Below are 13,471 nucleotides of genomic sequence, written 5' to 3'. Positions count from 1 at the left end.
ATATGGCGACAGAAATCGGGTCGAAGGACAGTTTTAATGGTCCAGATGAATTTGTGTTGGGAGCCCAGAATATTTAGCCCAATATTTCCAGGCCCAATAAGCTGACCCCAATTATTGAAGGAAGCCCAAAAATATCGGAGCCCAATTTATTGGGTTTTTTACCCGGACGGAGAGTGAAACGTGAACTGCAGTTTCACCGTTAACTTTGACCGGGAACAACAGCCACAAACAAAGAACAAATCTATCAGACAAGTCGAGAGAACTGGAGGGGGGAGAAAGAGACGAGACACAAAGACAATAGGAGCTGAGCCCAGCCCAGCCCCGCTTGCGGTTTCGATCAATCGGGAAGAGTTCCCTCCCGGGTACTGATGGAATCCCTCGATTGCCTCCATGTCTTAGTTCCCTCCGTCTGCCTTTTTTGGTGCCACTGATGATTCTCTCAAAATGTCCGAAATTCTCGGACTTCGGTTTGTTTTTGCCCGTATTGGGATGAATCTTCTGGGTTTCTGTTCTGCTTTTTGGTTTGAATTCTTGACGGGTGCATATGATTTGAGCAATGCGCGTCCAGAGGTTGAGAAAGTTCTGAATTTTCGATTCCATTTTTGCTTCTTCTTCGCTATGGATTTCCAATGTTGAGCTGAATCAAAGTATGCCCCTTGTGATTCGTCAGTATTAACATCTTGTCGCGTGGTGGACTTCTGCTCTATATATGTTAAGGTAGTGTTAGTCATTGTAGAACTCATGTTTAACATGTTAACCCATGTCATTAGCCCAACTTGAGTTCAAGTATGACCGGCAATTTTTCTTTTTTTTTTTGCATTTGATCTTATTTATGAGATCTCCACCTCTCAATTTTGTCTGATTACTCGGATCCTTTTCTGTTGCCAGCACAAGTTTTGTCTGATTCCCTTTCATTTTGACATATCAATTGATGAACCTTGTTTGATCTATTATCCATACTTGGAATCTTTCTGCTTTTCATCCAATGCTGGTTTTCTCATGAGTGTGTGCCGAGAGGCCTTGTTGATGTTACTGCACAACAATTGCTAGTTATAAGATGAAAAGCTAAAAAATTTTACCATACGTGTTGATGTTTGTCCATGCCAGAATCTGCCCTTGGGTTCTATTAGAGGCAACTTCGACCCAATCTCAAGAGCTAAATGAGCTTTACGGGGCCTTCTGTTGGTTCGGGTGCGTTCTCTCTCTTTGCTCGCTCTTGCAATGGTTTGTTTTAGCTGAAACTTTGAGGCTGCATTTGGTCGTCAGGATAGGATACTATTAGTTCTCGAGATTCCAAAAGATTAACGATCCTATCCCTATGGATATTAAATATCCCATATACTTGTTGGGAGCATTTTTCGACTAGCATTGGGATAAGATTTTGAAATACCTAATGTGCCTTTAAAATAATTACCTTTTCGAATATTAAAAAAAGAAATAATTTTCAAATTTAAAAAAAGAAAAGAAAAGAAGACAACAACATAGAGGAGAATCAGAGAACCGGTTACCACTATTGTCGTAGATTCATTACCCCCCCTCCTCCTCTCTCTCTTGAAGAGAAAAAAGAGAGAAGAGGCACGGAGTAGCCACCACCGCGCCAATTAAGGTTATTAGCGGCCTCAAAGGCTACCGGCGACCTTGGTTGGGGCAAGGTGGCCAGCGTCGGGCCACCATTGTGCCTCTCCCTCTTCTCTCCTTTTCTTCGACAAAAGAGGGAGGGGGTGACGAATTTGTGGCAATGGTGGACCAACTCTGGCCACCACCCTTCAGTCAAGGTCGCCGGTGACCCCTTGGGGGTGCTGGTGACCTTGTCAGGCCCTTTCTTGTTATGGCACATTTGGAATTTTGATTCAAAATCACAGGCAATATCATCATTGCATATGGAAAATAATCCCAATCCACTCTAAACTCACCATTTGACCAGGATTAGGTCCTTAATAATTATATCCGGTCCAATCCAAATCCTAGAATGTTTAAACACAAAGTAAGGATTTTCAAGATACAATCATACATCTCTTACGCAACCACAAAACATAACCAAGAATTACTTCCTTATAGTATCTTTTCTTCTTAGTATCCCATTTGACATTTATTTGCTCTACCTCCTTAATTCCTCACTTTTGTAGATATTCTTAGCTTTGTTTGGTTCATATTTCAATCAGGTGGGGCAGCTAGGAGGGCTTTTGAATTTGGGAGGACCTATGTGGTCAGACCCAAAGGCAAACACCAAGCAACTGTTGTTTGGCTTCACGGTCTTGGAGATAATGGTTCCAGGTAGATATTTCCTATGCCTATAGAATTTGCAATGTCTACTTTTCCAGTTCTTGCAAAAATGTCATTAGTTACTCTTGCAAATGCCTAAACATTTTACTATCATCTATACCAAAAACTTGCTTGCTTAGTATCATGAAACTTCATTTGGACTATTGATCTTCAGTTGAACCAATTTTTATCGCTCAATTTCATGTGTTGATAGATTGTTTCATAATTTTAAGACCTTCAATTTGGAAAAAGCATAGAAGATACTGATGCGAATAAGATACTGATATTTGAAATAAGATATAAAGGGCTTTTATTAAATGGTTAGAGATATTGATTTTCCTATGCCCCTGTTGATTTTCTCATTTGTGTTTCGATTCTTTTGTCAGTTGGTCCCAGCTCTTGGAGACACTACCCCTACCAAATGTAAGGGATACATTTTAATACAGATTTATTCCATTGCTTTTATGTTGTATATGCATATATGCATGGTTCCAATATCTTTCCATGATTCAGATAAAGTGGATCTGCCCAACTGCTCCAACCCAACCAATAAGTATATTTGGGGGTTTTCCTTCAACGGCTTGTAAGTCCATTCCTTGCCACAATGTAGATCAGCTTTGAAGATAATTTGTTTGTAAAATTAAGTTAAATGTTGTTTTTTCAAGGAAATAATTAGAATATATATATGAGGATGATATTATGAGCTACCATTGGGAAAACTTTATGAAACATGCAAAAGGAAAAGTCATGAAATCTGTTCTAATGTATGTCGACAAGTTCATTCATGATAAAACAATTCATCCACCTGATGCCGGCACCTATGTTTCTGTTGCTGATGTGGACTAAATTAGGGTTTGATGTTGGAGAGCTTTCAGAAGATGCTCCCGATGATTTTGAGGGTTTGGATGCTTCCGCAGCTCATGTGGCCAATCTGTTATCTACAGAGCCTGCTGATAGTATGTTTCTTCTTTCTGATAGTCATAACTCATCTTAAATGAATATCAAATTTGAGGGCTAATTGTTATTTAAAGGGAAATGTGGAACCTTAGAACACCCATTTATTGGCTTCACATGCTGCTCATTAGAAAAACTGAGGATGGAGATCATGTTCTTTTTGGAAGTTTAGATTACCTCTTCAATCTAAAATTCATTTCTCTGGTTGGCAGTCAAACTCGGCGTGGGAGGTTTCAGTATGGGAGCAGCGACCGCCCTGTACTCTGCAATCAGCTATGTCCAAGGAAAATATGAAAATGGCAATCCTTACCCGGCCAATCTAAGTGCTGTGGTGGGACTTAGTGGCTGGCTTCCCTGCTCAAAGTCGGGTTTCTTCTATCTCTCATTCAATTGCTAGTTTATTTCCTGAGGCAATCTGATGGTTACAGTTGGACTTTATCTTCTCATAGGATGCTGAATAAGAGGATAGAGGGGGTTGATGAAGCTGGAAGGCTCGCTGAGTCCTTGCCCGTATTGCTCTGCCATGGGAAAGGTATTTAAAAGAACAAAATGTAGTAATTTTGCATGAGAATATGTGAGTTAAACATGCTTGCGATGTCTGTTTAATGTGGCTGAATCTAGTATTATCTGTAAAATGAATCTGACATGTTGACTGGCAGTTGATGATGTGGTCCTTTACAAATTTGGTGAGAAATCCTCACATGCTTTGAACTCAGCTGGATTCCGTGATGTTACATTCAAATCTTATGATGGGTATGCAAATTACATTTTTCCCTCTTAAAAGATCTTTGCATATGTAATTGGATATTTATGAATGGTTGATGAGTACCGTGTTGTTTGCAGTCTTGGGCACTTCACGGTTCCTGATGAGATGGATATGGTCTGTTCATGGCTATCATCGAAATTGGGGCTTGATGGCTCTTCATAGTGCCTTCTAGTTGTGATGGATGAAAAGCAAGATATTCACAAGATAGTGAGAGACGTTTACGGGATCTTATCAGGTTGGGAAAATGCGTGTGATATAAAAGTTGTTGGGGTCTTATTCTTTGTCTTGCTAAAACCTGCATTTGGTGTTGTTTGGTTGATTGGTGACTTCATGTACTTTATGTTGCTGAGTTGTATAAGTGATTTGTAATTTGAGGGACGTACATTGCAAATCTTTTTCAAGTCGCAGTTGTGCAGTTTGAGTTTCAAAATCTGTCTATAAATTGCTAATACGGAGTCTCAAAAGATCGGGATTTGACAACAAATATTTCATGGAGAAATCAGAGAGAAATGGTCATATTCTTACCCTGTATCCTTTCACTGAATAGCAAACAATGGTCGTTGCATGGGATTTGACAATGGCATAACAAATATTATCACAAAAATTTGATAATAATGGGCTTTACATTAAGTCGATCTTGCAACCTTTCCAGCTTGCAGGGGAACCAATGAATCACACTATAACAACAGAAAATAAATGAATCACGCTATCACATCATACAGGGTTTTGGAGAGCCAAAATAATGAAAGAAACCGCAAATTAATTGAAGAAATTTTTAGTGCAAACAAATGGAAAACAAAACGTCCTCCAGTCCACAATGTCACTAAAGTTACAAACAGTTGCAGAGGGCGAGCTTAGCCCAATCTCACTTTTGTATCGCCTCTTTAATAAATGAAACCTCCCCACTTATAGATGGGCTCGACAGCAAGTGCCTCTCTTGCTCGACATCTTCCATTTCAGTAGACTCATGAGGCGTTGTTGATAAAGATTCGGTCATATCTTCCTCTGGCCATAAAAAGAACATCATGGGAAAACAGGGATAGAAGATCTGAGTGTTTGCTAATATGAAAATGAGAAAAAGAGAGATAATTCAGTGTCAAATACCTGAACACTCATGGTATTCTGGCAACTGTTTAACTGTTGTCACTTGGAGGCTTTCGGGAAGAAGACAACTGCATAAAGCACCTAAAATTCGGAGGTTGTGAATAAGAAAAGACATTGCAGCAAAATGTCTTGCTTTCATTTAGTTTAGTGCAACCCGTGATCTTTAATACATGCAAAGAAGGTATTTTCCTGACATTGCTGCCCTAAGTAGCAGCAACTGTTGCAGCTCCTTATATTCTTATTATAGACTAAAAAGAGTTACACCAATGTGAATCTGCATAAGATTTGCCAAGAGAAATAGCTTTTGTTTTTACCTAAATGAGCAAGTCTATTAACCCACCCAGGGATCCTTCTGCCTGTCAATCTCTGCGACACATCGTTGGTGAAATGGTTACAGTTCTTGGAAATGAGGTGATACGTATCTCCATGGTATTCAGAAGCCATATTCTCAATAAATGTTCTGAAATCAGAGGGAGGCATATCTATGCGGCCCAATGGTACAGAGCACCGATATATAAAACCTGGGCAACTCCTTGGTTCCACTTCAAAAACTCCACTGACTGGGAAGTCGTGTGCTCCAAAGCCGTACTCCTTACCATGTACTGAAAATTCAAGCAGATTTTTCAATTTACAACACCGCGTGAAGATGGAAACAATCAAAAGGAAATATTTTTGAAAGAAATGCAGGCAAGCCTCAATTGCAATCAAAACATAAGAAAATGTTCAAGCAGAAGGAAAACTTGGTAACTAGTCACTCTTTCATGCACATATACATAAGCAGAATCCTTATTGCTGTGAATCGAGATGCAAATTAACAAGTTCGTAAAATCTTGAACCTGTGTATCCCCTTATGTGGCAGCCAATTAGTTAACAATCCTGGATGGATATGGCCCAGCAGAAGATTGACAGAGATGCATAGCACTCAACGATAGAACAAAAAAGCAATTCTTTCATAAGAAGGATAAGCAGCAATTGCGAATGCCAGTAGCCTTATGGCTTTAGAAAGCATGTAGATCACACGGACTGACCACCACCGGAGAATAACTGTCTTTAAGCACTGTCACATTCCAACCTTCTCCCAGTCACAGTCATCCCCTATCCCATTTATTTTCTGAAGTTTCTCTTTAATTTTCATTCACCAAAAGGGCAAGCAAAGGAGTAAAGAAAATGTCATTTCTTGAAATCAGCTGAAACAACCATCAGCAGAGTCTTCACATGTCAAATTCTTCCCAACAAAAATACGACCTTTCCGGATTTGTGCCGCACAAACATCAAGAACAAGCACTGCCCAAGATCACAAAACCGCAAGACTAACGCCAACGATCGGCAGAAACGGAGACAAAAGCTTGAAATCATCAAGACTGCTAGGGTCTCACCTTCAATGCCCGAGTGAAAGATGCCGAAACCGAACCAGTAGGTGTAATTATTGATGGGCGTGAGATCGTAGACGTTCAACGCCACCTGCGTCTCGGAATCGCTCCCGGAGGTCGAGGTCTTCTCTGCCCCCATCTTCTCTGAGATCCCTGCAAGAAGCCTCCCAGAACAGAAGAACCCCAAAATTCTACATCGGAGACCGACGGAAGGAGACTTTCAGAACTACAAGAAGGTCCTCTCCGGCGACCGGAAATAAAATAGTTGACGACATGGAATTTCACCGGCTAGAAAAAGTTGGCAAATTGGAGTCAAACTGACAATGTGGCCAATTTTGCTTACATACAAAAAGTTCTGTGGGAAGAAATATGAAACTAAAACTACTTTCTGGGGCTCTTTTGACAAACAAAAATTTCAGAGAGCAAATATTTGCACCATAAATTGTCAAATTTCTCCGATTTATGAGTTTTTCTTGTTCTGCCCCCCATCTGAGATAATAATCAAGATTAATAATAATATGTCATGTTTTGATCATCGGATGCATATTTTTAGTTTTAGCTGTTACATATTGGTTCTAACTCAAATACTACGGTGATACGTCGGAACATGAATATCAACTAGGACACAGAAAAAGAATTGATAATTAAGAATCGAAATAAGCAAATTTCACGAATATAGGGTTGTCTTATGATCAATAGCAAGGAATTCCAAAGCACTGATACTCCATTACTACTGTTCATCGGATTACGCTGCATTTACATCCTCTGGCTGACAATGAGGTCTCAATTAACAGCACTCTTCAATAAAAACATATGGCTCAACTAACAATATCTGTAGACTATGATCAGAAAGAGCAGATCAGTGGACGGCAAAATGCTACTCTACGTCTCAACATGCCCTGTTCTACTCCGGTCGCTCCTTAAATTTATCTAAGGACAAAACATATTCCACGTGTTTCTGTCATTTTATGTTCATGGCTGCAGACATGGTGCGCAGCTCCTTTGCAACCTCCGAGAAGGACGGCCTCGACTCGGGATCCGATGACCAGCACCTCTCCATCAGTGATCTCCAAACGGGATCGCACCAGCTTGGGATGTTGGGTCTCAGGTTCCCATTTATGATACCAGCTGTTACATGAATCTAGTTATAAGAAAAACTGTCATGGGTGATTTCTTCTGATTCTAGATTCAGAACATACCGATGATTTCTTCTGACCGCAGGTTCTCATACGGTTCCTCACCAGTCAAAAGTTCCCACATAACTATGCCAAAAGAGTAGACATCGATCTACAGACAATTTTTTTTAAATGTATTAGAGAAAGAGTTCGTAACTGACAAACACTAAATACTTGGTACAAAATTAGAGTAACGGAGCAGTGTCTCACCTTCTCAGTGACCATGTTGCTCTTACTATTAAAGAGTTCGGGAGCCATCCATGGTATTGTACCTCGTACTCCACCAGAGACGAGTGTCCTCTGTTTGATTTTCGACAAGCCAAGATCACCAATCTGCAAAATAAACGAATTGATTGAGATTTAGAAACCTCCACGCCAAGAAAAGCATATTTCTGTAAGAATCTAGATTACCTTGCAAACCGGCCGCTGGGGATCCCTCATATTTACTAGAAAATTATGGGATTTCAGGTCGAAGTGAACAATATTTTTCCCATGTAGATACTCCATCCCGAAGGCCGCATCCCTTGCTATGATCAGCCTCTTCCGCCGATCGATTGTCCTGCAATAAAACAGCAACACCAGCAAACTTCCTAAGACAAAGCCTACGCTTGCAAAAATTACTACTGAGAATGCCAAGGATATATACCTGTCCTTTCGGCGAAGAACTTGTTTGAGGGATCCATTGACCATGTATTCTGTGACCGTGGCCAAGTTTGTGATGGGCCCATCTGTAACAACACCGTAGAAGGCAACTATATTCGGGTGATGAAGCTGCCCCAGTATATGAGCTTCCTTCCAGAAGTCAGCAACCTGCAGTTGGTGAAGCATATAAGAAAGAAACATTTGAAAAGTTTTGATCCTTCCAAGAAAAGCATATCAGGAATTTGCAACAGTAACAACATAGAGACAATGACTCACCAAGCGATCTTCATCAGCAGGAGCGTTTGTGAAGCAGCTAGCCTTTAACTTCTTTATTGCAACATCAGATCCCTTCCATTTCCCATAATATACTGTTCCATAAGTGCCCGATCCAAGCTCTTTCAAGTATTCCAGGTCAGAAGCTTTAATAGTCTGGGGCAAGAGCAAATGCTTCATTTAGAGAGTTGAAGCAACAATAAGCAATTTCAAGAGGGTATTGTCCTAAAGCACAAGTCAAGAATCTGTATACGCGTTACCTGCAACTCTCTTGCAACTAGATGCGTATAAAATGCAGCCAAATCAGCAGGGATTCCACAAAAAGCATTGGAATACTTGCAGCTTCCTCTGATCACAGACTGCCAAAGGAAGAAAGGGCCATTAAGCACTAAAGCATACTCAACCATTTTCTAAGGCAAAGTCGTACATACAAGATGCAACATTCGTATTCTATATTTCTTTCAATTATAACAAGATTCTGAAGAAAAGCATCTACAAAGGTTTTACCTTTGCGTCAACTACACGGGATTCTCTTGCAGTTTCAGGAGTATCTGAGGAATGAGAATCAGATTTCACTCCTAGTAATTCATCGAATTTTCGGGCTGTGCTCAACTCCATTAAATCTATCGACTTGGTCTCTGGCTTCATCTGGGCATTGGACACATCAGTCAGGCAAGGTCTGGACGATGAAAGTGACAAGTGACAGAATGATAAGTCCACTGGAGACACAGTTTCATTCTTATTGCTCGACAAGCCAGCCCCTCTAGCTCCTCGGGCAAGCTTGATCTTCCCTTGCTGGTTGATCGGGATTAGTTTTTTGCCACTATCCCAACAACTGGACTCGCAGTTTAGAGTAAGATTTTGATGGAGGCTTTGGTAAACGATGCAGGGATCCAGAGCATTTATGCTAGAGCTTGTAGCCTTCGAGTTTCCATCAGATTGACGGTTATAAAACCGTGGAGAGGCCACTTGCATGGACTGTCCATGCTTCGAGATGTTGCCATTGGGCTTGAGCACTGGGTAACTTTTAGCCGCAGAAAGAATACCATTGGTTCTGCTGGTCCGTTGGTAGGGACAAGCCCGCTGATGTCTCAACCTATGGCAATGGATACTACTCCCCGATGATTTTGGAGGAACTACACTCATGGCAGAATGATTATTATCTAAGTTGCTAGTGGTTGAACCGTGATTAATACTTCTTGGCACGAGGTTCTCCTGGTTCACAAGGCTCGCCAGCTGCACTTCAGTACCAGTGAAAATAGCTCCTGAACCAAATGGTTGCTTCAGATCATTCACTGGATTAGCAGCCTGAATTGAGCCTCCAAAGCTGGTCCTATTTCCCCTGCTCAGCCGATAACTAGATTGCTCCAATGGAATGTGCGAGGAACCATTAGCTTCCACTTCCAGATTTACATCCCTCAGAGTCGAAGGATGAGGGAGATGTGAATTACGAATTCTGTCACGGCTAGGCTGATTGCAAACAGGTGCTCCGTGATATAAAGCATTCACTTTGTAAACCTGCTGCTTTAACTCCGTGTTCCTCGGAGGATCGATGGAGTACCGCGATGTTACCACGATTGAATTATCCCTAACCGAACTACTGAATTGCCCCTCGATTCCGAAACTCGTCCCATACGTAGGACAAAAATCGTCAGACCGATCACCCTTCTCGAAACGTCCAAACTCATTAGTAGGAATAGGAACAAACCCGCCACCGAGTTGGTCTCTTTCCTCCCTGAAAACAAACACCCAGAGCCTGCAGGGCAACGTACCGTACGCCTCGAGCTTGTCGTACACGTCGATCATGCGGGCCACGTCAGCGTCCGACGCCACGGAGACTAATGACGTGGCCGCGGCGGCATTGCGCAGCGGGAGCTGGTACATGATGGAGAAAGAGGGAAGGTGGGGCCAGATATGGGCGATCTTGGACCTGAGCCTGGAGAAGCCAATGTCGCGGTCGACGGAGACCACGCGAGTCTCGCCGCCGACGTAGCGGAGGTTGCCATTGGGGGGGCGGGGCTGGAAGGAGCCGCCGCAGCTGCAGACGAGCTTGGGCTTTCTTGGGGACTTCTTGCGGAGGCGAGGAACAGCGACGGGAGGGTTTTTCATGGGTGACGAAGCATGGAAATGGCCGTTGCAGAGTGAAAAGGAAGAAAGATCGATCAGTATGCGAAAGAAGGAAATTGCGATCGAACCAACCAACCAACCAACGTCAAGATCAAAAAGATCGCAAACTGAAGTCTGCAACTTTTCCCCTCTCTTGTCTTCAGCTTCTATTCTGTGTTTTCAGGTGAGATTTTGATTTCGATTCGTGTTTGTGTTTTGGAATCTGGTATACACAATACAAAAAATACGTAATTATTTGGACCTATTATTATGATTAACCATTATATTATATCTATTATGAATCTTCGAGCATCAATAATCTATCTATTATTGATTGTTGATAGTCTATAATCTATAATATAATAAAGAGTAAGTTCTTTAAAAGTGCATACAAGTATAGTTTGAAAATTTCTACAAACTAAAGCAATTAACTTTAATCTAGTCCCACCGACTTTCGCTTTTATTTATAATTTGAGATTATGACTTGCAGATATATTCTATAATAATATATCTACAAGAAATATTTTTTTCAGATTATTTCTTGTAGATATATTTAGAAATACTTGATAGTTACAGTTCATTGCACTTTATATATTGTAGTAATTTTAGTGAATTTACTATTGATAATAAAGCGCATGAATTTAGCATCATGTCTATCTATATCTATCTATCTATCTATATATATATATATATATATATATAATATAAAGCAGAATTGTGGTGAACCTAATCAGATAATCTCGGAATCCTCGGTTACTAAATGAAATTTTCTCAATGTTTTTAGTTTTTTAAAAATAAACTTTTACTTTTTAATATATATATATATATATATATCAATATAGATTTGTGTAATCAATCATTATCTTCTTAATTTTTTGAATTTTCTTTAAACTAATATATTTTTTAAATATATAAATATAGTTTTATGGAATTGATTGTTATTTTTTCGGATTTCTAAACTTTTACTAGAAAATGGATTTTTTTAAACATATAAATATAGATTTGTGGGATCAATCGTTATTTTCTCTATTTTCTTGAATTTTTTTTAAAAAAAAATTTTGATTTTTTAAAATATATAGATATAGATAGATGTTGTCCCTGCCTTTTAGAAAGGGGCAACAGTTTTAGCTTGTTTTATAATTATGATTTTATGATTAAACCTGGACTGCTTGTTATTAGCTAGTTGAAGTCTTTGCCTAACCCAACCTACCAAAAGAAAAGCAGAAATTCAAATTCAAATGGCGTAAATTTTACTGAAAACAATTTGAGAGATTATATATTGTATATTATATGTATGAGAATTTGAAAGCAACCTTAAGTTTTGTCGTTTTAACAATTAAATTAATGACCTATTTGATCTGATAAAGATTACGGAACAAGTGATCAGTACCCGATTTCAAACAAAGTATGTATTAACATCTTATTTGCTCAAGCCATCAACTAAATAAATCCACTCATAAAATATCACTAGTAAAATGCCCAAGGCAATGCCACAGGTCTAGAAGAGAATTATCGAGAAATTTTATTTAATTTTCATAATTTTATTATAATCCAAAACAATGTGATGTGTTCATAACTTTTAATCAATTATTGTTGCAATGAATTACAATTAAAAACATGATCTATAGTGATAGAAATCTCATATATATGACTTGCATAATACAAAAACTTATTTTTGAGATTCTAGTATATATTATAAATTGTGTATCAAAGTACACCAAAATTGCATCTAAAATTAAATAGGTGATAAAAGAAACAAAAACATATATATATATATATATATATATTGTGCTCCTTATTAATCCATTTCCGTCAATTTTCCATCCATCACGGCCATTTATCCACCAGACCCACTCGTGATGGACGTCTGTGATTCTAGTGTCACCTGACACCGGGTCATGTTAGACCCTTCGCGTTATTTAATCAAGTTGAAGTGAAATTTGTCCTAACCGTCAATATCAATGGTATTATAATTAAGAATAATTATTAATTTTTTTACAGTATCTAATTAAAAATATATATGATTGTTCTATTATAAGTACAATGTCAATAAAATTTATTATAAAAATAAATATATAATATAAAGGCTCAAAGCCTCTCGTGTTACATCATTTTGGTTTTCATTAATTAATACGATTAATGATTATTTTAAAAAATTATATTAGATACAAAATACTCAACTTCATCATTATTCTTTCATATATTCATACTTTTTTTCCTGAAAAAAAAATCGTTCATATACATTTTAAAAATTCTAATAATTTGTTTAAAGTTAAAAAGAAATTGAGTTTCTAATTAGATTATATTTGAAAAATAATGCGATTGTTATAACCATTTTAAGTTTTATCATATCGGTAAATTACACTGTTGGTACAAACTTTATTGCCAATATAACGTTTTGATATAAACTTTAAAAAGTGTAACAATCAAGTACAAAATTGTTTCAAATCGTAAGAGTCAGCTATATTCTGTCAATTTTAGGCTAACGACATCAATTTTTACTGAGGTGGTGGCTGACGGGTCATGTTTAGACGACGTGGATCTTAAGTGGTGGATAGATATGATATTTTTATATTAAAAATATAAACAAAAATAGAATTATTTATAAATTTTAAAACATAAAATTTAATATTTAAAATTAAAATAATTTTTTCTGAAAAATTATAATTAAAAATCAGCAAAAGTTTTTTTAGAAATCAAAATAAATTAAATTAAAAAATTTTGAGAGAGATCCCAGTCGAGAGATCTCTCGACTAAGATCTTAGTCAATTAGGGTTAGGGGGTTGCTGCCTGTTAGCCTACCCCAAGACCAAGGTCAT

At 38.5% G+C, this 13,471-nt stretch overlaps 3 protein-coding genes across 6 annotated transcripts; 1 reads left to right on the top strand and 2 right to left on the bottom strand.

Moving 5' to 3' along the window:
• The first annotated feature begins 204 nt into the window (after positions 1 to 204).
• LOC116197967 (acyl-protein thioesterase 2) lies at positions 205 to 4,412 on the top strand. Of its 4 annotated transcripts, XM_031528254.1 has the most exons (11): positions 470 to 570; positions 671 to 717; positions 1,108 to 1,191; positions 2,163 to 2,274; positions 2,649 to 2,685; positions 2,776 to 2,845; positions 3,114 to 3,218; positions 3,429 to 3,579; positions 3,666 to 3,748; positions 3,876 to 3,969; positions 4,060 to 4,412. In XM_031528254.1, exons 3-11 carry the CDS (start codon positions 1,161 to 1,163, stop codon positions 4,142 to 4,144), a joined length of 768 nt encoding a protein of 255 aa, XP_031384114.1. In that variant the 5' UTR covers positions 470 to 570; positions 671 to 717; positions 1,108 to 1,160; the 3' UTR covers positions 4,145 to 4,412. The 4 variants fall into 4 exon arrangements, with proteins under 4 accessions (XP_031384112.1, XP_031384113.1, XP_031384115.1 ...); XM_031528252.1 differs by lacking the exons at positions 470 to 570; positions 671 to 717 and adding an exon at positions 205 to 362; XM_031528253.1 differs by lacking the exons at positions 470 to 570; positions 671 to 717 and adding an exon at positions 242 to 446.
• Positions 4,413 to 4,662: 250 nt separating this feature from the next.
• On the bottom strand, positions 4,663 to 6,806 carry LOC116197968 (deSI-like protein At4g17486). Its single transcript, XM_031528257.1, has 4 exons — positions 6,463 to 6,806; positions 5,401 to 5,688; positions 5,087 to 5,167; positions 4,663 to 4,987 (listed from the first exon to the last, which is right to left on the bottom strand). The coding sequence occupies exons 1-4, from the start codon at positions 6,593 to 6,595 to the stop codon at positions 4,848 to 4,850; spliced, it is 642 nt and encodes a 213-aa protein (XP_031384117.1). The 5' UTR covers positions 6,596 to 6,806; the 3' UTR covers positions 4,663 to 4,847.
• Positions 6,807 to 7,121: 315 nt separating this feature from the next.
• LOC116197964 (dual specificity protein kinase splB-like) lies at positions 7,122 to 10,933 on the bottom strand. Its single transcript, XM_031528250.1, has 8 exons — positions 9,054 to 10,933; positions 8,807 to 8,905; positions 8,550 to 8,702; positions 8,278 to 8,441; positions 8,043 to 8,190; positions 7,842 to 7,964; positions 7,656 to 7,743; positions 7,122 to 7,584 (listed from the first exon to the last, which is right to left on the bottom strand). Exons 1-8 carry the CDS (start codon positions 10,653 to 10,655, stop codon positions 7,418 to 7,420), a joined length of 2,544 nt encoding a protein of 847 aa, XP_031384110.1. The 5' UTR covers positions 10,656 to 10,933; the 3' UTR covers positions 7,122 to 7,417.
• Positions 10,934 to 13,471: the final 2,538 nt, after the last annotated feature.

The sequence above is a fragment of the Punica granatum genome, chromosome 2 (genome assembly GCF_007655135.1).
Source record: "Punica granatum isolate Tunisia-2019 chromosome 2, ASM765513v2, whole genome shotgun sequence".
NCBI classification, from domain to species: Eukaryota; Viridiplantae; Streptophyta; class Magnoliopsida; order Myrtales; family Lythraceae; genus Punica; species Punica granatum.
This window is presented reverse-complemented; position numbering and strand designations above follow the sequence as displayed.